General features: G+C 45.7%; 1 protein-coding gene across 7 annotated transcripts in view; it reads left to right on the top strand.

Moving 5' to 3' along the window:
- The window catches only part of IL1R1 (interleukin 1 receptor type 1), an 86,209-nt gene that overhangs the window by 44,024 nt on the left and 17,144 nt on the right, over positions 1-25,041 (top strand). For 4 of the 7 annotated variants that reach the window (XM_055088981.1, XM_028496830.2, XM_028496829.2 and 1 more), the window contains exons 2-7: positions 6,845-6,997; positions 13,021-13,087; positions 20,478-20,712; positions 20,812-21,001; positions 21,767-21,935; positions 23,911-23,976. In XM_055088981.1, coding sequence (XP_054944956.1) covers positions 13,027-13,087; positions 20,478-20,712; positions 20,812-21,001; positions 21,767-21,935; positions 23,911-23,976 — 721 coding nt within the window. In that variant the 5' untranslated portion in view covers positions 6,845-6,997; positions 13,021-13,026. Of the gene's footprint in view, positions 1-6,844; positions 6,998-8,045; positions 8,068-9,709; positions 9,775-13,020; positions 13,088-20,477; positions 20,713-20,811; positions 21,002-21,766; positions 21,936-23,910; positions 23,977-25,041 lie in introns of those variants that run through there. The other 3 variants (XM_028496832.2, XM_007119908.3, XM_055088980.1) reach the window with 2 other exon arrangements.

Here is a 25,041-nt window from a genome sequence, read left to right on the forward strand (position 1 = left end):
CTCACCTCATTCGAAACCCAGCACCCCCTTTGAACGCGAATATGGTAAACACCCTTTTACAATTCCAAAATGATGTAATAAAAGTTACCTACAACGTAATTCCCAAATAATCAATATAATGGTAGATGTAAAGAATAAGTAAAGTGCTTTGGGCTAAAATGGTGTATTCTGGTGTGTGACTGCTTGGGCAGAGCCACTCCAGGACCTGTGAGGTCAGCGGTGCTTTATGCAGACCGAGCGTGAGGACATGGGGCGCTCCCGTGATGAGGACTGACTCCTGATCAAGGTCTGAGTGGTGGGCAAAGGCCAGTCCTCCCTCTGTTATCACAGTGGTCGCATCCCCCGGAAAATTCAGGGGGATGAAACTATGCCAAGAAAACATGTTTTATCTAAGTGGAGCGTGGAGTGGGGTGCTAGGCTCCCAAAGCGGTAAACGATGCTTCTGTCGCCACGAATGTCTGCAGGACCCGGGAAGTCGAGGAGGATGAGGGACAGGTCTTCGCTGGGTAGGGCCGTTCCCGATGTGTAGCGTCCGTTGTCTCCGCCGCTGAATGGCTACCCAAAGGGTCCCCTGCCCCCACAGTTTCCAAAATGTGCTCCCTCAGGGGAAATGCTGGCCCCACGGAGAACCACTGCTTTCGCTGCATCACTAGGTGGTGAGCGATGAAAGCGCCAACGCAGGTGTGCGCCCTGAAGTAGCAGGGCACTCATAGTGGCGGGTGTGAGCTGGCCAGCGGGGGCATATGCGTGTGAGCTGTCAGAGGGTCGCAGAGGAGGTGATAGAAATCAGACCGGTGAGGGCCGCATGCAGCAGGGTGGGGGTGGGGGTGAGTGCTCAGAGGTACCCGGGAACTTGAGGGGGGCTGGAAACAGTCTATATCCCAGTGGAGGTGTTCCTGGTATATACAGTTGGCACGGTTTATGGAAGCGTACACTTAAGATTTCTTCCGTGTTTCATCATATGCATGTTTTACTTCAATGAAAAAAACCCACAGGAGTGAAAATCCTGGAAGATTCTTGTAGAGACTGTCTGGTCCTCTGAGACTCACCTGTAGTCGCCAACTCTGAGAAGCGGGGCTGTTCTCAGCTGACCAGAAGGCAGTGCTCGGAGCGTTCTGTCTCTCACGGTTGACTCTCTGCAAGTCCTGTGTGGCCGGACTCGGTTCAGAGCCTTTGGCAAGTGTCTGGGTGGGGGCTGTGCTTCGGGATGAGATTCTGGAAGGGGCAAAGCAGCGTGCTTCAAAGGTCACCAGGGATGGAGACCGGAGTCACTCCCATCACCGGGTCTGGTTTCTCTTGTCCAGGAGCCCAAGGAAGGCAAAGGGGAGACCTTGCCAAACTCCAGCCTAGCGGTCAAGCCCCCTCCTGTCTGTAGCCCTCTTGTGACGGTAATCACTCCTGTGCCTCATTTTCCCCTTTGCCCTTAAAACCCACATGGCACCACCAACCTGGTGGCTTTGAGCCGTGTAAGAGCTGCATGACTTAGATTTGCTAGCAACACCGGAAACCTCTGTGGCTCTTTTTACTTTATCTTCATGGCCTGTACATGATACCCTTATGATGAAAAAAAAAAAAAAAAAAAAAAAAACAACCAGCAACTTTCCTTTGCCCCGTTTGGGTAAATAAGTCAAATGGTTCTGTGAGCCAGGCTTTTGGATCTGTCCCCCGAGAGGAAGATCACCCGCGTTTCAGGGTGTTTTGGATTTTCTGAGGGGATAAGTGTTCCTTTTACCTCTGTGGTGGGCGTGGTTTTGTATGCTCAGAGCTGTGGAAAGCGTTTTCTCGGGGGAAGATCGGTGACAGCCGTGCCGACCACACAGTCGGGCTTTAGGGTGTCTGTGTGTTGCTCACCTCTGCAGGATGGGAGCAGTCATCGTGTCACGCCGGGGGGCACACCGTGGCGACCCCCAGGCGCTCACGTTCATCTTCTCCTTCCCCGTAAGGAGCCGTCCTGGGGCCCCCTCCATCCTTGGGGCCGGGCTGCTCTGTGTGTCTGGCCTGGTGGGTGTGAGTCTGTGGGACCCGAGCGCTTCCGTTTCTCATGGTTGGGACGGAATAGAGATGCCCGCGCTGCTTACGTAGGGTAGAGCCTCCCCGAGTTTACCTCCGAGGTGCCCCTCTTGGGAAGTGAAGAGCAGATGCTCAACCCAGCACGCCACCAGATCACCTCAAGGGATAGTTCTTTGCCTCATGGTTTATCTCTTGGAGACTTTTCTTTCCTCTCCGTGACATAGCGTGACATTTTGTGTCCTCTAATATAAAAATGATAACTCCCCCTAGAAAAGCTTCAGGGAGAACCCTTACCCCTGGAAGACGGGCTCTGAGCTCCCTGGCCGTCTGCAGCTTCTCTGGGGGCGCGATTTGTGGCTCTAGTTTAAAAAAAAACAAGGACCTGTGTAAACACAGAATTCTAAAGTATTTCCCGCCATTGGGTGGTTCCCTGGCTTTACAAGGTCCGAAAACGGACATTTTTGGTCTGAACAATAGCGACTGTTCAGTAGCTGGTTGAATGCTTGTAACAGGTGAACATCATAATTCTGAGCTTCACTTTAATCCCGTCATCCTTTCCCCATGCATGTGCCCGCTGATTTTCAATAGCACACGCGGCTGGTGACATTTCATGAGCTGAAGAGCCTGCCTTAGAGCCCTTGCTTTCCCCAGGGGCTCGTCCACTGTACCTTCTTAGTTACAGGCGACTTAGTGGGAGCGCCGTTCTCTGAGTATTTTCCCACGATGTCCGATATACATGGAGGCCACGTTGCTTAATGTTTGGGATGAGAAGTTGTAGTAAATAATGCCGTCCGTGTCTTTACGCGGCGCTCAGTGTGGAGAGCGAGGAGGCATGAGGTAGAAACGTGGAAAGTACCGTTAGGATTTCCTTTTACATTTAGGAGGCGGGGCTCTGCGACTTAAGGTCCCTGGAAGAGGATGGGGCCCCCTAGTGTTGTCATGTCTCTCCTTGGGTTTCTCCAGAAACTTCCCTTAGACCCGGCAGGAGAGATCCCACCCGGGCCCTGTACTTTGGAGGGTTCTGTTCTGTTTCTCAGAGCCGGCTGCTGGCCTCAGCATGGCTAGGGGTCTGTAGGGCCAAGAGGATGGTCCAGGGGCCCAAGAGCCCTGGAATTCCCTGCCCAGATAACCTGGACTTGGATTCCAGGGCCTGTGCGACCCTCTTTCCTGGGTTGTCCACTGGGGACTCCACTGCCTGAGGGCCTCCCTGGTCTGCAGAGTGGCCAGGGCCAGACGGGAGGATGTCTGCCTGTATGCACGCTCGGGGGGCCCTCACGATATGGGATGGAGCTGGGGGCAGGCCGAGGAGTCAGGCTTGGAGGTTACTGTAGATAGAAACTGCTCAAGCCCCACTGGGCACTGCCCCCTGTAGACCCCGTGTGGGACGGCGCAGCCCGGACCCTGGGCCCCCGCAGCAGTGTGTCTTCATGCACCTGGGCCGCATCTGCTGTGCGCCACCTCAGTCCTCTGCCTGCCTTCTGTCCTGGAAGGCAAGAGTCACAGGGAGGGGAATTCCTCAGAAACGAGAAGGAAATTCCTCAAGAATAAGAAGGCCTTAATAGATGCTCTGTGGCCGCAAAGTAGGAGCAAATGTCCTGCCCCGCCCTTCACTGGGGTTCTGGGACTTGAGGAAATCCCTTGGGTTCTCATGGCAGCACCCCACCCCCATGTCTCTTTTCCTTTGTCCGCACTGGGTGTGGAACTTCTTGCAGTGACAGGAAGGCGCTATGGATAAAGTCAGTCCTTCCCGGAAGGGGGGCTTTGGTTGGGGCCAATACGCTCACTGTAAATTCTGATGCTTAATCTCTGTTCTTATAAATTAGCTCACGTTGAAGTTTCTCATTCTGGGTCTAGGAGGAAATTGCTCTATGCCTCACATTTGTACTTTCACTTTGTCTTTAATAAGCCACTAGCTTTCTATGCATGTTCCACGTACCACATAGGTATGCTGTGACGTGCTAGCTTCCAAGCGTTATCACCAGAAAGCAAATGGGAGCCGTGCTTGGGGGGCTCACAGGGCTCGCTTTTGCAGCGAGCGTCGTAGCAGGTCACACCTTGTGTTTCCACTCCGCGGTGCACTGTCGTGAGCGGGCCAGGCTGCTGGAGGTGGGGGTGAGTAGCCGAGGCCTGTTGACCCAGGCCCCCCACGACGGCCCTGGGTCGGGCAGTGGGGTACCTCGGTGCACCGCTGCAGCCCCGCACATCAGCTGGAAGCTGCTATGGAGAGGATGTCAGCAAGTCTGGGAAGCTTCATATGTAGCACAGGCATCACTGCATCGAGGCAGGAAAGGAGGCCGGGCGGTGTCTCAGGGCTTGTTCATTGATTGGGGGAATTAATCACTTTATGTGGACAGTTCACCTGAAAACTAACATAGTGGAATAATTCGGTGACTCTTTGTTGTTGATATTTTCTAAAAGGATAGTTTGAATTTTATTACAAATTGATTTCAAAACTCACCAGGGACACTGCTGGGTTGCCTCTGGACGCGGGCGGGGGGGTGATGTTTACCCAGTTCCTCTGGCATTAAAGTGCCCCTCCCCCAGTGCTGCCTCTGCCGCCCTTTCCCTCAGAGCCGCCCTGCCTTCCCGCTGTGAGCCTTGGTCCCACGCCTTAAGAAGTGGTCCACCTTCTCCAGGATGAGTCCCAGCCGGCTCCAGCCCCCAGTGATGGTTCCCCTCGAATCTCTCTTCTCTGACTCACACGTGTACCCGTATCCCATCCGCCCCGCCCTCGATTGCAGGCGGGTTTTGGTCTCTTTTTGGTCTAGTGCAAAGGTGGTGGGTGGGTTCCTTCCTTCGCTCCCTGCCTGTCTCTTTCCTTCCGCCCTTTCTCCCCCAAGTATTTCTTGAGCTCTTCCCTCGTGCAGGATGTGTAGGAGTGGGCCCTCCTCCCAGGAGTTCGGGAGAGGGGTGGGTGTGCCCTGTTCCTTTCTCTCCTGGCCAGGTAGGACAGTCCAGCGAGCAGGGGAGCAGTCCGGCGCGGCCAGAGCCCTGCGTCCCCGCACCCACGTCTGAGGCACCCGGTGCAGAGTGCCAGGGAGAACCTGTGGGACTTGGTGCTCTTGGCTGTGGAGGAAGGGGGGTGTGCAGGGGCCCCTGGGAGAGGCTCTCGATCAGAATCCGCTCAGAGCTGGTCAGAAGTCACAGCAGAAGCCGGCCCACTAGGGAGGGTCGCATCGAATGGCGGTCCTGAGGCATTGTGCAAGCACTGAGGACGCAGAAGGGCACCGGCCTTACAGGTGCACCAAGAGAGGAGACCGCCGGGAAGGTGAAGGAGGAGAGGGGCTGGACCCTCATCCCTGGGAGTCTGGAAGGAGGGGCGGTGGGTGCGGCCACGTGCTGCAGAGCCTTCCAGTAAGATGGGGACGGGGGGGCCCTTTGCATGGAGCAACCAGGAGCGCGTGGTGGCCTGGGCTGTGCATTTCACAGGGGCCGTGAGACTGGGGGCGGGTAGAGGGCAGGCCATTCCGCTGTGGATGTGAAAATCCTTTTAAGACGTTTCTGGAGCAAAGAGGAAGAGAGAAAGCGAAGTGGTTAGAGGGCTGTGGGGTGTCCTTCCCGGCAGAAGGTTTCCTGGGCCTTCCAAACAAATCCGGTCCGCTTGCCCGTCCAGCCCTCCCCCAGTCTGTTAATTTCTCCCAGACGTCGTCCACGGGACTGTCATCAGCTGCGGTCACACGACTGGAGGTGGGGAGGGCAGGGCCCTTTGCTGGGCCTGCAGACGGGAATATCTGGGAGGCTTGTCTTTGATCTCGTGTCCTGTTATGATTCGTGATGACGGGCTCTGACACCTTGATGGGATGCCCTGTACTTTCTCTTAAGTCCAAAGTGAATAACGAGGGTGGCACTTCGCACATGTAGTCTAAGCAGAATGTTTGGTGTTGAATTAGGCGGTTTTATCCACTGGGCATTAAAAGGCCTTATGCTGAGGCCTTACAGGCTTCTCAGAGGCCTAAGGAAATGATTCAGACCTGAGAAAAAAATACTACACTCCAAAACACTAAAAGGAAACTGCAAAACCAGGGAATGAATGGTGAAAACGTCTAGAGGATGTCACAGTAGGGCATTCCCAGCTCAGCTTTTTAGACGTTATCTTAAGTTATGTAATTTGGAGTGCCAGTGTGTTAATATGCTTGGTGCAAAGGAAGAGTGAAGATTCTGAGGGGATAACTGTTATTGAACAGGGCCTGGAAGGCTTTCCTGGCATCTGGTGTGTTTCCCTGAGCATTATTCTCCAGGTGCGTTCGTTAAGTGGCCAGGTGCGTTCGTTAAGTGGCCAGGTGCGTTAAGTGGCCAGGTGCTGTTAAGTGGTGGGCTCCCCGAGGTGGTCTGACTCATCCCTGCGTGCAGCAAAGTGCCAGGTGTGTGCGTTTAATCAAAACAAACTAGAGGTTGTCATATAGACACTATAGATACTATGTATAAAACAGACAACTACTGAGAACCTGCTGTACAGCACAGGGAACTCTACTCAGCGCTCTGTGGTGACCTACATGGGAAGGGAATCCAAAAGAGGGGATATATGTTTACGTGGAGCTGATTCGCTTTGCTGTACGGCAGAAACTAACGCAACATTGTAAAGCAACTTTACGCCAATAAAAATTAATAAAAAAAAACCCAAACCCCTAGGGGTTGTCAGCCTCTGCATTCTTCACCCCGACTTGATTTCCTGAAACTGTTTTCTCAAAGGACTGCGGAACACGTGCTCTTTAAACAGGTGACTCATCTTTGTAAGCCTGTTTTGTTTTTTTGGACCCCTCGAGATCTGTGTGGTGGTCGGGGGCTTGACGTTCTTTGTTCCAGCTCACGCTTGTGTGTGCACTTCCTTCCCCAGGTAGAGGCGCCCCCTGAACACGGTGACTCCTTCCTAAGGAGCAGGTCACTTCCTGCGAGGCGAGGCCTTCTGCACGGTTACTGGGCTGATTCACCCCAGGGGCCTCTGCCGGCCTTTTCTCATCAGCAGCTGAAGTCGCCCACCCCGTTTCAGGTAGTTCTGGACCGTGACCCGTTGTATACAAGATACTTTGGTTTTGGCGGTACATTTTTCTTTGGGACATCTCCGTGGTTTTATCTGATTTCTGAAGGGGGTCTGTGAACCCATTACGAAGCCCTGCTCACCCGCTTTCTCGGGGCCGCCTCCCTTTCAGCTTCAGCTGTGACCGTGTGACGGTGGCTCCCAGTGTGGGTCCGAGCTGCCTCAGTTCCAGATCATCCCGGGTTCCACGTCCATGTCACTGAATTTCCCCCTCACGATCGAATTCTTCATTTCTGTTACGAGGTCGCAGGAGACCCGGGCCGGTGGTGCGGTGAGCGCCACCCCCAGGCATCTCCTCGGCTGTGTGGGTGCCGGAACCTGCCCTGCCCTTGCTGGTCCCACCGGAGGGAACCCGGGCCGGTGGGTCCCGGACCCCTTCTCTGGCTTGCCTCTGAGTGGGTCTCAGATACGCCCCCTTCCGTCTGTCCGTCCCTGCTGGCCGCTCATGCCTGCGTCCCTGCTCATCTGCAGCCCTTCCCCAGCCACCTGCTCTCCCGTTTATATTCCACATGGGTGCCAAGATTTCCTTAAAAAATGAAAATCTGATCACATACCACTCTGTGGCTTAAAACCATTAAGTGATTGTTTTGCCGCCTACCAATGGCAGTCCCAACTGCTCAGCAAGGCTCTTCGTGTCCTGGGCACTTTCCGTCTCTCCAGCTTTGCCTCTTGGCACCTCACCTTTTTTTTTTTTTTTTTTTTTTGGCCGCACCCAGCACGGCGCGTGGGATCTTGGTTCCCCGACCAGGGATCGAACCTGCGCTCCCTGCAGTGGAAGCGCGGAATCTCAACCACTGGACCGCCAGGGAAGTCCCGGCGCCTCACCTTTGACTTATGCTCTGGAACGTGATGAATCTCCCCCTTGCTCTCCCCACCGTGAGGCTCCCCTGGTCCAGAAGCCCTCCTTCGGGGCGCGTTAGGCCCCGTCTTCCCTCCTCCCCGGGGCATCTCTCTCCCCATGGACAGTCAGTCCCGCATTGTGGTGTAACTCCGCAGACATGTCCACTCTCCCTGCTGGCTGGGTGAGCTCCTCGAGCCCCTGGGTCATTATTCCTAGTTTTGTTCCCAGGACCAAGTGTACACACAGACATGCAGTAGATCTTCAATATACAGTTGTTGATTTGGCAGCAAATGAATAAAGAAATGAATGGTTATCTGAGAACATTTTACCAAAACTTACATCTGTCATCAGAGCATGGGGTGACTTATAATAACTAATTCAGAGTGTGACCATTTGCCAGACAATGTTCTAAACCCTTCGTGTGTGACAACTCACTCAATCACAGCCTTCAAGGACAAATACTGTTATCATCATCCCCATTTTGTCCAAAGGGGGAACTGCGACACAGAGGCTGAACTTTTATCCAGTGTGCCGTTGATGGGTATGGGGGATGTAGTGCGTGATCACGTGTGGCTGACGGCTAAATTGTGACCATCTTGAAGAGCAGGTTCTTGTTTTATATTTCACTTTATTTATTTTGAATTTTAAAAATTATCTTTGTCCCTGGCACTAGCATATACAGCCTGGTATACGGGCTGTATATGCTGGTATACAGCAGAACACAAATGTTGTTGAGGGATTTTCTGATTTGGCCAGCCTTTCAAGGACTAGCAGGGTGAAGGCTAGTCAGGTTTGGCTTCACCCTTGGAATGTTGTATTGTTTGGGGACAGGCGGGGGTTTTTGTTCATTTTTTTTTTGTTTAGTTTGGCCTTGGATGGTACGTCTTTACCTGCTTCCTCTACGCTGTCCGCAGTCATGGGACTCTTAACCCCCATCCCATGGCCTGGAGCCGACCCCCTTGCCCTAGGATCCTGGAGACTGACAGGGATTCAGAAGGTCCCCTGCTGAGGGGAAGGGGCTTCTCTCAGCCCCCTGCTTTTTCCCAGAGCAGTCCCAGGGCAGGCGAAGTAAAACCTGGACCCCTGGGGCCGGGCTCCTGCATTTTACGGACTATTAGATAGGAAGGGGTCTGGAGTCATGCAGCTCATTGCCAGCTGTGCAGACGAGGAAACTGAGGCTCAGGAGGAGTTGTGTCCAAGGTCACACTGTCCTTGGACTTGCAGTTATTAAACGTTGTTTGCCCACAATTAATTTGGGATTATATCTCCAGACACACTCTGTATGAATTTAGCCTGGCACCTTCCTTGTCTTCTCCCCTGCCCAGTCATCGAACAAGCCAGAGCCTGTGACTAAATGAACTAACACCTGGCAGAGTTCAGTTGATTTTGTGGTGTCTTTAATAAACTAATGTGAGTAATGGATTGGCCTGGAACAGGTAATTGGGAAGTGTTTTAACCCTTTATTTACTTCCTTCTATCGTAGAAATTTAACACACACTTCCTCAGGGTTACAGAAATAGTTAAGAAGCCAGACTGCAAGACGTCAAAGCCTCCTATCTTATTTAATAATCTGAATACAGGTTCAAGGCAAATATGATAATAATACTCTTAATCTAGGCTAATTTGGGAGAAGGCTAATTTATGTGAGTAAAATGTCAGAATTACAGGATACTTAAGGAATGTGGTCTCATGGCTCTGAGGTAGGTTTCAAGGCTTGAATCAGGTATAGGGATCACTGTCCTCACGCTGGGGGTAAACCGAGGAGAATGCGAATGGGGGCGTCTCTCACGCTTCGATTGTCTTCTTTTTCCCTGCATTTGCAGGCACACCTTGGAGATATTGTGCGTTTGGTTCCAGATCACCACAATAAAGCTTATATTGCAATAAAGTGAGTCACGCGAAATTTTTGTTTCCCAGTGCATATAAAAGTTATGTTTACACTATACTGCGGTGTCTTAAATGAGCAATAACGTTATGTCCAAGAAAGCAACGTACATACCTTTTCTAAAAAATACTTTATTGCTAAAAAATGCTCACGGTCACCTGAGCCTCCACGAGTCATCATCTCTGCGCTGGTGGAGGGTCTGGCCCGGATGTTGGTGGCTGACTGCTTAGGGCGGTGGCTGTTGAAGGTCGAGGTGGCCACGGCAATCTCAAAATAAGACGACGCTGAAATTTGCCACATCGATTGACTCTTCCTTTTGCTTGGACGCTTAGAGGCCATTGTAGGGTTATTAGTTGGCCTGATTTCAATATTGTTGTGTCTCAGGGACTAGGGAGGCCCAAGGAGGGTGGGGGGAACAGCCAGATGGTGGAGCAGTCAGAACACCCACGATATTTATCAATTAAGTTTGCTGTCTCATATGGATGCGGTTCGTGGTGCCCCCAAAACAAATTACAGCCGTAACATCAAAGGTCCCTCATCACAGATGCACGTAAACATAATAGTAACGAAAAGGTTTGAAATATTGTGAGAATTACCAAAATGTGACACAGAGACATGAAGCGAGTGGGCGCTGTTGGAAAAATGGTGCCGACAGACCTGCTCGATGCAGGGGTGCCACAAGTCTTCCATTTGTTAAAAAACACAGTATTTGCAAAGTGCAGTAAAGCGAAGCGCAATAAAACGAGGTATGCCTGCATTTAAAAAGCACTCTTTTTATACCTTTTAATACCACTTCTTAAGTAGAGCATTTTCCAGCTAATATTCAAATGATTGCATGTTATTAGAACCTGGGTTTGTGATGTCGTAGTTAAAATATTTCGTGTTTGCAATTAACTTACGGCTACAGAAAAGAATACAGGCAAATTTCATCTTCTGTAAAATGAAAAGGACAGCTTTTTTTGAAGCATGAAATTATGCGGTCTGCCCTGGACATTTCCGCCTGAGGTCGGGCAGAGGGGATAGCTATTTCTTTAGTTCATTTTTTCACTCATTCTGTGAGCACTTCTCAAGGGCTTCTGAGTTCCCAGCACAGTGCTGGAAGCTGTGGGTGCAGTGACAGGCGGGTCATGGTTCCTGCCCCCATGAGGCTCCCTGTCCTGGGGTAACTGCAGTGAAAAGTGCGAAGGCATTAACACAGGTTGCTGCAGGGGCCCAGAGAAAGACGGTCTGGCCAGGCAAGGGTTCTGGGGGCTCCCTGGAGCTGGTGGGAGGAGGGTGACCCCGGCTGAGACCTGATGGGTGGGGAGGTACCTTCACCACCAGGTGAAGGGTGGAGAGACTAGCAAAGGCAAGGGCTCTGAGGTTGGAGAACTGGGCAAGGTGAAGGCTGACTGGGAAACTAGGTATGGACTGGGCCGGGGGGAGAGGAAGGCGGAGGGTTGAGTCTGGAGGGGGCGGTCAGAGCCTCAGCACAGAGGACCTGTGTGCTTTGCTGAGGGGTGCGGACTGTTTGGGGTGCACTGGGGAGCCGGTGAAGGCGCTTTGAACCGATCACTTGGTAACTATGAGTTTGTAAGATCCCTGGATTGCATAGAAGCAGTAAGTCCATAGGCAGAGAGACTGATGAGGAGCTAGCTGGCATAATTAATCCGGGAAGGAGCCGGTGATTGTTGAGCTAAAGAGGCATCCGCAGTGGGTATGAGTGAACCGGGCTGGTTTGGTGATCTCCGGAGCCGGACTGTTTAGGGCTGGTGAGAACAGCTCTGGGGATGGTGGGTGTCGGGGTCACTGAGCCCGGGGCTCTCGTTGGGTGGGTGGGAGTGTGGCAGTGCTGTCCCTGTCACTAAGGTGGGGAGCGTGGCTGGTGGGGAGAATGAGTTTGGTTTGAGGCCTGTGGAATATTAGGAATTCATAGGTTGTTGAATAGACTTGTGCATAAGTTCATTGGAAGCACGAGATTGGAATTTATTGCATCTGGCTGTAAGGTCCCGCTTCAGGAGCACTGAACAGGAACGTTCAAAAAGGCCAAGGGGGGGCTTCGGGGGGGCTTCCCTGGTGGCGCAGTGGTTGCGCGTCCGCCTGCCGGTGCAGGGGAACCGGGTTCGCGCCCCGGTCCGGGAGGATCCCACGTGCCGCGGAGCGGCTGGGCCCGTGAGCCGTGGCCGCTGGGCCTGCGCGTCCGGAGCCTGTGCTCCGCGGCGGGAGAGGCCACAGCGGTGAGAGGCCCGCGTATCGCAAAAAAAAAAAAAAAAAAAAGGCAAAGGGGGCCGTACTGAACATTCACTTAATTTGGGTTTGAGAAGTTTAGAAAGCCAGGCACAATGGAGTGTTTTTTTCCTTTTTCAATTGATATTATTTTAGGGACGTTTTATGGACAAAGCCATGGGCGAGCTTTCCTTCCAGCATCAGTCAAATGCCTGATCTGATTACGCCCCCTGCCAAGTATATGGACAGAGTGTTAGGAAATTGAAATGCTAGCTTACCAGGACCTCAGTTTAACATGCAGCCCTATGGCTGATCAATACCTGTTGTAGCTGCTGCTATGTTAGTGTGGCTTCTAAACCACTCAGAGGCGCTGTGGAGGTTTTGTTTATATTTTTGTTTTTCTTTGTGGTAAGACTAATACATGCTTATTATAGAAATTTTAGATCAAAAGCCCCAGCAAGCCCCAGAGAAGGGGCAAACCAACCAACCACAAGAAGCAACCCCATTTTGCTATCCTGTTATTATTTCTTTTAGTCTTTCTGGTGCATTTCTATGCAGCTGTACCATTTCGTACAAATGGTTTAGTGTCTTACCTTATAAAGGGAAGGTGTGAGCTGTAGCAGGATCTGGAAGTATGGGGAGACTTTGCAAGTGGGTCCTGGCAGTGGGTACATTCCAGGTGGGGAACACATCCATGTAAGTAGAGGCAAGATGGTTTAGGGTCTAGTGGGTAGTCTGTTTTGGGTGTAGCATAGATTAGATTTGGGGGAAATTGAAATGGAAATGAACGTTGGAACAGTTGATGGAAGTTTTGTTAATCTTAAGTTGTGTGAGTCTGTCCCCAGTTCTGTTAAAAATCTTCATTCCCCTTTTCCCCAGTTTGCATCCAGAAGCATGATCACATAAATGATGTAGGGAGACTAACCCATCCGTGTGACTTGCGGGTGAGGGTGGGACCGGGGGGGAGTCCGTGTATGTAGTTTTAGAGATGTTTTTGGGAATAGTAACATTTAAAATTTTTCTTTCATTCCTCTGTTTCTCCAGGAGAATATGAAAGTATTATTCAGGCTTGTTTGTTTCATAGCTCTACTGACTTCTTCTCTGGAGGCTGGTGAGTTAAGCATTTCCTTGTGTTCCTGTCTGCTAAGAAAATCTGTTGTTTAGAATACATGAAGTACCTTGCCTAACAGAGTCATTTTTCTTACGTGTGTCTGTGGATGCCCAAGTCACAGAACTGTATTGCCGGATGTCCTTTCCAGATCTTTACTTTCCGTTCTCTCATTTATACATTGGGAAACTGAAGCCCAGTGAGGTTAAGAGCCCAGGGTCATGCAGCTAGTTTCAGAGCAAAAGCTAGAATCCACGTCACCAATGTCTAGTCCAGGCCTCTTCCCACTTTGTTGCTGCTTGAAGAGTGTAACGTGGGAAGTCCTGGCTTTCATTCAGAAGAGGTGTTAAATGCGGTCTTTAGGAACCACAGCTGGCAGTGCTTTGTTTTCTCCGTTTATTCATTCCTTCTCTTCCCCTCTCCCTCTCTTGCTGCAAACGCATTTAGCTCCTGCCGTGCGCCAGGCACTAGCTGCTGGGGCTACAGCGGTGAATAATCCAGACAGAAATATCTGCCTGGGGTTTACGTTCCAGTAGTGGAGAGAGACAATACATTACATAAGTAAATATATATATTATGTCATATGGCGATAAGTGTGGAGAGGAAAAGAAGCAGGAAAGTATGCACTTTGGGGACTGGCGTGGGCAGAAGGCTAAATTTTTTGATAGTGTGGCCAGAAAAGGCCTCACTGAGAAGCTGACTTTTGAGTTGAACCTGAAGGACCGGGAGGAGGGAGCTATACAGAGATCAGGTTGGGGGTGGGGAAATATTCTAGGCAGCATGTGCCAAGGCCCTGAGGCCAGGAGTACTGGCATGTTCCAGGGGCTGAAGTCTGCTGTGGCTGGAGCAGAGGGAATGGTGAGGGCTGTGATACAGGGTGAGGTCATTCAGGTAATGGGGGGCGGTGGAGGTTTGACTGTGTAGAGAACCTTGTAGACCTTTCTAAGGATCTTGGCTTGTACTCTGAGGTGGGAAGACTGTGTAGGTCCCCTGTTTAAAACCAGAGAGGTGATCTAACTTTTCTTTCTCCCTTTTTTTGGCCACGCCGTGTGGCTTGTGGGATCTTAGTTCCCTGACCAGGGATCGAACCCGGGCCCTCAGCAGTGAAAGTGCGCAGTCCTAACCACTGGACCGCCAGGGAATTTCCATATTTTAAAGGCTCATTCTGGTTCTTATTCTGTGAACAGATCACAGGGAGGCAAAGGGAGAAACAGAGCGGCCAGTTAGGAGGCCATGACGGCAATCCAGGCAAGCTCTCATGGTAACTTACTCAAGGGTGACAAGAAGTGAGTCGTCAAGAGTTTGGATATACTTTGAGGACACAGCCAGCAGGGTTTGCAGACAGACTGGATGTGGGTGTGAGAAACAGAGAAGAATCAAGGGTGACTAAGGGTTTCAGCCCAAGCACACGCAAAGTGGAGTTGCCGTTGATGGGAGGGAGGAAGGTCACGTGTTCAGGCTGAACATGTTAAAGTTAAGCTGTCCATTAGACGTCTGAATAGAGATGTTGACTAAGCAGTCTGGAGCCAGGGGTTGGAAGTATAAAATTGGAGACCTTGGCAAGCAGCTGCTATCAGAACGCTGAGACGAGATGGGTCTACCGGGGGAGTGAGTATGGTTAGAAGAGAACAGAACTTCAAGGAGTGAACCCTGCAGCCCTCCAGGGATGGGTGGTCAGGCTTCCATTCATCCAAGAACCAGTGAAAGACTGGCCTGAAATGTAGGAGGAGAACCAGACAAATGTCCTGAAAGCCAAGTGAAGGACGCGTTTCAAGGATGAGAATAACACACGTCCGATGCAGATGTGCTAAGTCAGATGACGTGCGAGAGTTGTCGATTTGATTTAGCAACTTAAAAGTCATAGGTGACTTTGATCAGAACAGTTTTGATGGAGTGGTGGAGCAAACCCCAGATAAATAGGAGAGTGCGTTGAGCTGAGACCTTAAGGTTTACTCTTTTATCACTGTTACTGTTGCTACTGTTAACTCCTAGGAGCTAAATACATACCAGTCCTGCATCAGTGCGGGTACCTTGCTGAGTGCCTGGCCACTTTTATTTCCATTCTGTTTTTTTTTTTTTTTGCGGTACGCGGGCCTCTCACTGCCGTGGCCTCTCCCTTTGCGGAGCACAGGCTCCGGACGCGCAGGCTCAGCGGCCGTGGGTCACGGGCCCCGCGCACAGGCTCCGGACGCGCAGGCTCAGCGGCCGTGGCTCACGGGCCCAGCCGCTCCGCGGCACGTGGGATCTTCCCGGACCGGGGCACGAACCCGCGTCCCCTGCATCGGCAGGCGGACTCTCAACCACTGCGCCACCAGGGAAGCCCTCCATTCTGTTTTTAAATAGCTTTATTGAGGTTATAATAGACATACAATAAACCACACATGTTTTAAGGTATACAATTTGATGTGTTGACATACATATCCACCCCTGAAACCATCATCACAATCAAGATAATATTGAATTGAGTATTAATTGGTTTGGAGAGAACTGGGCAGCTCAACAATATCAAGTCTTCTGATCAATGAACAAAGTATAGACGTCTTCATGTTTTTAGATCTCTTAAAATTTATTTAAATAAATGTATTTTGTAATTTTCATTGGATCAGTCTGATGCATCTTTTGTCACATTTATCCTAAATTATTCATATCTTGATGCTATTGTAAAAGGCATTTTGAAAAATCCAGTTTCTAATTGTTCTTAGGTAATATATACACACACACATTCAAATCTGCGTATTCATATTGTATCCTACAACTTACAAACCCTCTAGGTCTTCAGTAGATTTCATAGCATATTCTGTGTAGATAATCATGTTGTCTGCAAATAAAGACATTTTACTTTTCTCTTCAATCCGTATGCCATTTCTTTTTCTTGCCTTAATGCACTAGTTAGATCTTCCAGTACAATGTTGAATAGACGTGGTTAGAGCGGACATTCTTACCTTGTTTCTAATCTTGTATATGATAGCTGTAAGGTTTTTATAGCTGTCCTTTATTAGCTTTAGGAAGTTCCCTTCTATTCCTAGTTTTGTTGTGGTTTTTTTTTTTATTTGGATGTTGTGTACATCATAATGCATTGTCCTTTTTTGATACATTGTAGCATTCAATTTGCTAAGATATTTTAAAGAAATTTTGCATCTATGTTCATGATGAAGACTGTTTTGTGGTTTTCTTTTCTTGGAATGTCTCTGTTTGGTTTTGGAATTAGAATAATGCTGACCTCACAGAGTGAATTAGGAAGTGTTACTGACTCTTCAATTTTCTGGAAGAGTGTGTGTAAAATTGGGGTTGGTCCTTCTGTGAATATACCAGTGAAGCCATCTAGGCCTGAAATTTTTTTTGTTGTTGGGAGGTTTTTAACTACACTTTCCATTTCTTTAATATCTGTAGGGCTATTCAGGTTATCTGTTTCTTCTTCAGGCAGATTTTATAGTCTGTACTTTCAAGGAATTTGCCCATTTCATTTAAGTTGTTGAATTTATTGGCATTAGGCTATTCATAATATTTCCTCATTACTCTTTTAAAATCATTTTAATGAGAGATGTCACCTCTCTTTTTTTCCTGATCAGTATGGCAGGAGATTTATCCATTTTATTGATTTTTCTGCAAGAACTAGCTTTTGGTATCTTTAATTATTTTCTCTATTGTTTTTGTTTTCCATTTCATTGATTTTTCTCCTGGATCTATTACTATCCTCTGCTTACTTAGGGTGTAATTTTTTTTCTAATTTCTTAAATGGAATCCGAAGTCATAATTTGAGATCTTTTTTCTTATACAGACATTTAGTGCTATCAATTTTCCTCTAAGTATTATTTCCTTTTCATGCCATACGTTTTGATATGTTGTGTTTTCTCTATCATTCAGGTCAAAAGACTTATCTCCTAATCTCCTCCTTTATTTCTTCTTCTTTTTTTAAAAAAATTGATTAATTTATTTATTTTTGGCTGCCCTGGGTCTTTGTTGCTGTGCTTGGGCTTCCTCTAGTTGTGGTGAGCAGGGACTACTCTTCACTGTGGTGCACGGGCTTCTCATTGCGGCGGCTTCTCTTGTTGTGGAGCACAGGATTTATGCATGTGGGCTTCAGTAGTTGTGGCACGTGGGCTCAGCAGTTGTGGCTCACAGGCGCTAGAGCAGAGGTTCAGTAGTTATGGCGCATGGGCTTAGCTGTCCCGAGGCATGTGGTATCTTCCCGGACCAGGGCTCGAACCCGTGTCCCCTGCATTGGCAGGCGGATTCTTAACTGCTGTGCCACCAGGGAAGTCCCCTTTATTTCTTCTTTGATGCATGGGTGATTTTTTTGTTGGTTGGTTGGTTGTTTTTTTTTTTTTTTTTTCAGCTTTTAAATACATGGGTGAATTACTAGATATTTTTCTGTTACTGACTTCTAATTTAATTTCATTGTCACCAGAGAACATACTTTGAATTCTTTTAAATTTGTTGACTATTGGGTTATGAGCAAGAATATGGTATATCTTGGTAAGTTCTTTTGTGTGCAGTTAAAAAGAATGTGTGTTCTGCTGTTGTTGGGTAGGATTTTTTGTAAATATTGATTATGCCAAATTGGTTGATAGTGTTGTTCAGATCTTCTATATCATTACTGATTTTCTGTCTAATTGTTGTACTTGTTCTACCAATTATTATGAGGAGACTGTTGAAATCTCAGACTATAATTGTGGGTTTCTCTATTTCTTTTTGCAATTCTATCAGTTTTTGCTTCATGTATTTTGAAGCACTGTCAGTAGGTGAGTAAATGTCTAGGATTACTATGTACCTCTTGACAAATTACTCTTTTATCATAATTACATGACTCTTTATTCCCTGTTAATATTTTTCACGGTAAAATCTACTTTGACTGATAATAATAAACATTCAAACTTTCTTTTGATTAGTGTTAACATGATATTTCTCTCCCCTCCCCGTTTTTACTTTTAACATATTTGTGTCTTTACACTTAAAGTGTGTTTATGTGTGAGTTCGTGTGTATGTTAGCATATAGTTGGATCCTTCTTTCTTTATCCAGTCTGACTATCTCTGCCTTTCACCTGGGTTGTTTAGACCATGAAAAAAATACAATGATTGTTAATATGTTTGGGTTTTATTTTAGGATCTTGTTTTATTTTCACCTTGTACCATTAATTCTTTGTTATGTGTTTTCTCTTTTTTGCTGCCTTTTGGATTAATTGAGAATTTTCATGATTTATTTTGTCTTCTGGGTTGGCTTATATTAATAACAAAAAAATAACTACTCTAGTGCTTACGGTATCCATCTATGACTTATCACTGTTTACCTTCAGGTGATACTATACCAATTCACAAATAGTATAAAAAACTAAAACAGTGTATATCTGCTTCTCTCTTCCTGAACTTTGCCTTATTGTTTCCATACAGTTTACTTCTTTATATGTTATAAATCTCAAAATACATTATTTTTGCTTTAAACATTTGGTTGTTTTTAAAGAGATTTAAATAAGAAGAAAAATTATTTTATGATTACCCACGTAGTAAACATTTCTGGTGCTATTTATTCATTTATATAGATTCATTTTTCATCTGATACTATTTTCTTTCTTTCTATAGGACTTCCTTACATTTTTTGGCAGTACAGGTGTATTGGTGATAATTTTTATAGCTTTTATAAATATGAAAAAGTCTTTATTTTGCCTCTATTTCTGAAAGGTACTTTCCCTGGATATAGAATTCTAGGTAGATGATTTTTTTTCTTTTAGTACTTATTTTTATTCTGCCCTCTTCTGGCTTGTATAGTTTCTGGCAAGAAGGCTGCATCAGTTTTGTCTTTGTTTGGTGTGCTTTTCTTCATGCTTCTTATGCTTGGGTTTTATTGTGATTTGGGGGTCTGTGGCTACATCATTTTCATAAAATCGTGAAAAATTTCAACTTGCATTTCTTCAAATATTTTTCCTGTTCAACCCACCTCTCCTGTTCTTCAGGGATTCTTATTACATGTATTGAAGTTGTCCTGCAACTAACTAGAATCCTGTTTATTTCATTCTGTTATTTTTCTCTCTCTGTTTAGTTTTGAAGAGTTTCTAATGCTGTATCTTGTAGTTCACTAAGCTTTTCTTCCGGCAGTGTCAAATCTGCCATTAATCACATCCATTTTTTTTTTAAAGTCAGCATTGTAGTTTTCACCTCTGGGGGTTTGATTTAGGTTTTTTAAAATAATCTCTTTCATTTCTCTACTCAACATGCTTGATCTGGCCCCTTGAACAAGTGGAACACAGTGATAATAACTATTTTAATTTTTTCCATCTGTTCTATTATCTGTGTCATTTATGGGTCAGTTTTGATATGACTGATTTTTTTCTCTTTATTATTGCTTTTATTATGCTGCCTCTTTGCATGCCTAGTAATCTTTGATTGGATGCTAGATATTGTCGATTTTACAATGTTGGGCATTGGATATTTTTTTATTACTAAAAATGTTCTTGAGCTTTGTTCTTTTACAAGGTTGTTACTTGGAAATAGTTGATCCTTTTAGGTCTTGCTTGTAAGCTTTGTAAGTCAGGAGCAGAACAAGGTTTATTCTAGGCCTAACTTGCTCCATCTACTGAGACAAAACCCTTCTGGGTTCTCTACTCGATGCCCCATGACTGATAAGATTGTCCATTCTGGCTGTTGAGAACAGCCGCTATGCCCAGCATGTGTGTGCTCCGGGTATTATCCACTCTAATTCTTTTGGCAATTTTCACTCTGGCCTTGGGTAGCTTTCTTTCTTGCTTCTGCTAATTGACACTCAGCTGAAAACTTGAGGGAGAGTCTGTAGACCTCCAAAACTTGCTTACTCTCTGTGTACAGCTGTAATCTCTTTGGTACTCTGCCCTCCACTCTCTTGGTTTACCTGGATTCCCTGCTCCATCTCCTCAACTCGAGAGAACACTGAGTTTTGCCTGCATTTCCTCCCAGCAATGTCATGGCCTAGAATCTCTCTCTACACAGTAATTTGGGAAAACCCGAGGGCTCGCCTCCTTTGTGTCCTTCATTCCCTGATGTTCGATGTCCTGAACATTGTTATTTCATATACTTTGTGCATTTTTTAGTTGTTCAGGTGGGAGGGTAAATGACGGTTATTCCATCTTTTTACTGAAGCAGCCATCTTTTCCTGCTACCTTATCCCCAATTTTTAGCTGAGTAAAGAGGGGAGGAGAGAGGTTAAATAACTTGCTCAAGGACACAAGTAGTAAGTGACATCCTGGATTTGACTAGGAATCTTTTAGACTTCCAAGATGATTCTCTTAATCATAAGGCTACTAACACTCTCACGTATAACACAAATTAATGTATTTAATAGTTGGTGTGTTTATATTTAGATATTACGTTAAGAAACATTGACAAATTTCTTATAGAAATGACTTTCCCTTTCTCCCTTTTAAAGGTAAATGTGAGGAACGTGAAGAGGAAGTTATTTTAGTTTCATCTGCACATGAAATTGATGCTCGTTCGTGTCCTCTTATCCTAAGTGAACACAAAGGCCCTATAATTTGGTATAAAAATGACGGGAAGACACCTGTATCTACAGAAAGAGACTCCAGGATTCATCAGCACAAAGATAAACTTTGGTTTGTTCCTGCTGAAGTAGAGGATTCAGGATATTACTACTGTGCAGTGAGGTAAGAAAGGAATTAATATGTTACAAACATGCGTTGTATGTACCTGCAATAGTTAAGGACAGAAAAATCTTTTAATAAACCTATTTTGATTTATTTTAGCAATTCAACTTACTGCCTCAAAACTAAAATAGATGCAGAGTTTGTACAGCATGAGCCTAACTTGTGTTACAATTCACAAGCCGTATTTACACAGAGACTACTGATTCCAGGAGATGGACAACTTGTATGTCCTTATTTGGATTTTTTCAAAGATGAAAACAATGAGTTACCCCAAATACAGTGGTATAAGGTAATTTTATATTACATATGGCATTCTACTCATCTAGCAAATAAAATAGTTTTCTATCACAGACAATAGGATGAATCTGCAAAGCACTTCTTCCTTTGGCATATTATTTTGCTTTTGAGCGGTGAAATTTAATAGGATGTTTTTAAAAGGTTTTAAGACTGTACACATTTAATTTGCAGCTTAACTAAAAATATGTCATTTTTGTTTAATAAGGTAGAGTTGAGAAAAGTATAGTAGGCATAAAAGATGTTTAAAGATAAGGATGATTATAAATTTAGGGTTTTTAAGAAATACCTATCTGTTACAAAGTATATTATTTTGCGTTTTATTACAAACATTAAGTGGTCCTTGGATAACCTAGTGGTTTCTCTAACTGTCTGAAAGGCGATTGGCCAGCACTCCATGGAATACATCATATTCTGGTATCTTTGATCTACCCGGCTTGTTGGAACTTACGTGGAGAATCCTCTTGTAGAGGTTAAAAAATACAAAATAAATAATATCAGTGAAGAATGGAAGTATAGCATTACTAAGCAACTATAGAGTTAGCATTCTTTCCTCAAATGTGTTTCTCTTGCAAAGTAAGTTTGTCTTCAAAGTGCAAGCCTCATAGGCATAAAAATGTAAATCCTGGGAATGTAATTATGACTTTGCAAAAAAATGCAATATTGAAACTTGTATGCAGGGAACCTTTCTATTCATATACGTACGAATATAAATATGAATAACTGGTTTTCAATACTTCCTTCCTCTCCCTCTGTCTAGGATTGCAAACCTCTACTTCTTGACAATATAAACTTTGTTGGAATAACAAATAAACTCATCATCACGAATGTGACTACGGCACATAATGGGCACTATACGTGTCATGCATCCTACACACACTTGGGAAAGCAGTATCATGTCACCCGGGCGATAGAACTCATTACTCTAGGTGAGTCAGAGCTCCAATCCTAGGATTTTAAATCCAGGAAGGCCCAGAGACCATAACTCTAATATCACCTTCATTGTCCATGGAGGGACTAAATCCAAGAGAAGCTTGATGACTTGCCAGGGGTCACCTGGCTTTACTTTAGTTTTTGTTGTTACGTGTTATGTATGTGTTTCTCATTCCTACTTCAGAGGCAGTGCTGATCAAACAGACAAGGATGAGCTATGTGTTCCAGCTGAACTGGGAGGCACGTTCTTTGGCCTGGCTAGAGCTGCTTCTCCAGAGGGTTCTCTGGAGAAGCATTGGAGGAACGACAGTTCTGAGACCCCTCACTTGGGCGTTCTGAGTGTCTAGCAGCCATTGGCGTGATGGATGGATGCTAATGAACTTTGGAACAAGTTACACTCTTGTTAGATCTCTGTTAGTCCAGTCACTTAACTTCTCTAAGGCTGTTTCCGCCTCTGTAAGAAAATTCAAGCTTCCAAGCTTGTTGCAAAAGTGAGAGATCAAGTGTGCTCAGCTTGTGGTCCTGTGCCTGGGGCCAAACAGATGAGAAATGAGTAGGTGCATGATGATTATTCTTGTTAGTTTTCCTGAGGCTTCTATTAACCATACTTCATATTAAAAACTACAACAAAATAAAACCAAGGCACTCCTACAAGTTACCCGGGGATGGGCAGAATGCTCAACCTTTCTGTAAATACCAGGGTTTTCTAAGTTCTCAGTAAGATAAGAATAGAGTTAGTTTAACCAGGACTTTGAAAGTCAAAGCAGTCTCTATCAGTAATTACTCTGGGACAACAGGCATAAACAGGGACTATCCCAGGTAAACCCAGATTATGATCACTTTTCAGAGAGCTGTGTTTTCTCAATTCTACAATAATTCATTTTTTTTCCAAAGGTTAATTTTATTGTCTCAGAATCAATTCCTTCCCTACATCCTACAAGCATCAGTGACTCGTAAATTTCAGGAGTCCTTGAATCACAACCATCCTGAGTTCCTGAGCAACCCCTCTCTGGTCATTGTGTAGCTCTGATTTGTTTTTCTTGGGATACTGCAACCAGATTAGCAGACCAAATTTTAGGGAAAACAGGGCACTACAGAATTTTTAAAATAGGTCACATGGGTTTTAAATACTTTCTGCCATCCTTTCTGATCCCTTACGTAGAAATAATATACTTAATCAGATGTGAGGTTGTATTTTGTTTTCTTCTAAAGGTGGATTTATAAATATTTATTGGGCATCTACTATGTTTCAAGCACTGTTCTAGGTATACATTAGGGAACAAAGGAGACAGTATCCTGCCCTGAAGGAGCCGACGTTTTGTTTTGACTCTGGCGGAATAAATACTGGACATTCAAATTCATAGTTTCTCAGGCTTGGCCCCAGATCAACTCTTGAAGCCAGTCTTCTTGTAAATTAGAAGATTAATTTCCGGAGCTCCTTAGTATTTTTATGCTTATTTTAATAAATTATGCCAAAATGTTTGGCATTCTTCAATAATTGTGGCTTTCACTCTTGGGTAATTATGAAAATTACTAAATACAGGCAGGTCTAGCAACAGATGGCCTTCTGGTTAACAATGCTCCATCCAGGGAAGTCCCTTTCCACGACTCATTTTTCCTGATTTGCATGAAGAGGGGCACTTGTCTGGAGACCCAGGGCCTGGTGATGTGTGGGGTTTTTTTTGCGAAGAGGGGCACTTGTCTGGAGACCCAGGGCCTGGTGATGTGTAGGTTTTTTTTTGTAGTACCAAACTGTGGGTTCAGAAGGGCCAACTCTGTGGGTTTTGCTGTGGTCTCTGTGTCAGCCTCCTACCTTCACCTCTGGCCTTCTGTCTCCTGCTATATATGCTTTGGCCAGTAGAGGGAATATCGGGCAGATGCCTTGTAGTATATTTTTGGTATATTTTGCCAAGTGTGGTCATCACTTGAGATTCGGGTCTATAAGAGACCTTATGGATGTTTTTCTTTCAGTGAAATCCAGGAACAAGAGACCTGAGATTGTGAGTCCAGCTAATGAGACGATAGAAGTGGTCTTGGGTAAGTGGGCTGCAATCAGGATATGCTGAAATCAGTATTTTTTTGAACTCGAGATTAAGATAAACTGTACCTTTACTGCACACAACCTGTTTAGTGGATATATCTAAAGTTAGAGGGAAAGTGGCACAGATTATGTCTTAAATGTTTCTTTGGATTTCTTGCCTCTTACGGCAAACATCTAGCCATGTCTGATTGACCCACCCTTACTTTCCTATGGACACTTATTACTCGTGAAGACATCAGCCAAAGACCAAGTTCAGGGACTTCCCTGGCAGTCCAGTGGTTAAGACTTCACCTTCTAATGCAGGGGGTGCGGGTTCGATCCCGGGTTGGGGAACTAAGATCCTACATGCCTCGCGGCCAGAAAACCAAAACAGAAGCAACTTCAATAAAGACTTTAAAAGTGGTCCACATCAAAAAAACTCTTAAAAAAAAAAAAAGGAAAAGACCAAGTTCAATAGGCCTAGGAATAAGAAATGTAATTTATTTGGTGCAGGATGGATTTCTTATGATCAGAGTTAAGCTTTTAGGTAGAAGAGTAGGACTACAGGCCAAAAAGACAGTTATTCTAGAAAATTATTTGTCCAAGTTAGTGATAATGTTCATTTCAAGAGTAAAGATGTAACATGATAAGCATTCAGATCTAAGCTATGCAATACGATAGCCACTAGGCATGTGTGGCTACATACATGTAAATTTAAATTAAGTAAATTTATTTAGTTTAATTAAAAATTAGTCCCTCAGTCAAGGGCTGAAGAGCGACATGTGATTAGTGACTACGTATGAGACAGCACAACTATAGAACATTTTTGCCAACGCTGAAAGTTCTGTTGGAAACCACTGTCCAAACATAAAAACAGATTTTTGTATCAGAGGATCAGAAATCAGGCTGGCATATAGAATTCTGTAATAGTAACTGCGTGAAGACAAAGAGCAATTATACAGAGATTCGAAGGTAAAATTTGTGACCTCTGAATTCTGTACTTGGCCAAGTTGTTCTTCATGGTGGGAAGTAATATAAAGACATTCATAGATGTAAACAAAGATGTGAAAAATTTAAATATT

The sequence above is a fragment of the Physeter macrocephalus genome, chromosome 12 (assembly GCF_002837175.3).
Source record: "Physeter macrocephalus isolate SW-GA chromosome 12, ASM283717v5, whole genome shotgun sequence".
NCBI classification, from domain to species: domain Eukaryota; kingdom Metazoa; phylum Chordata; class Mammalia; order Artiodactyla; family Physeteridae; genus Physeter; species Physeter macrocephalus.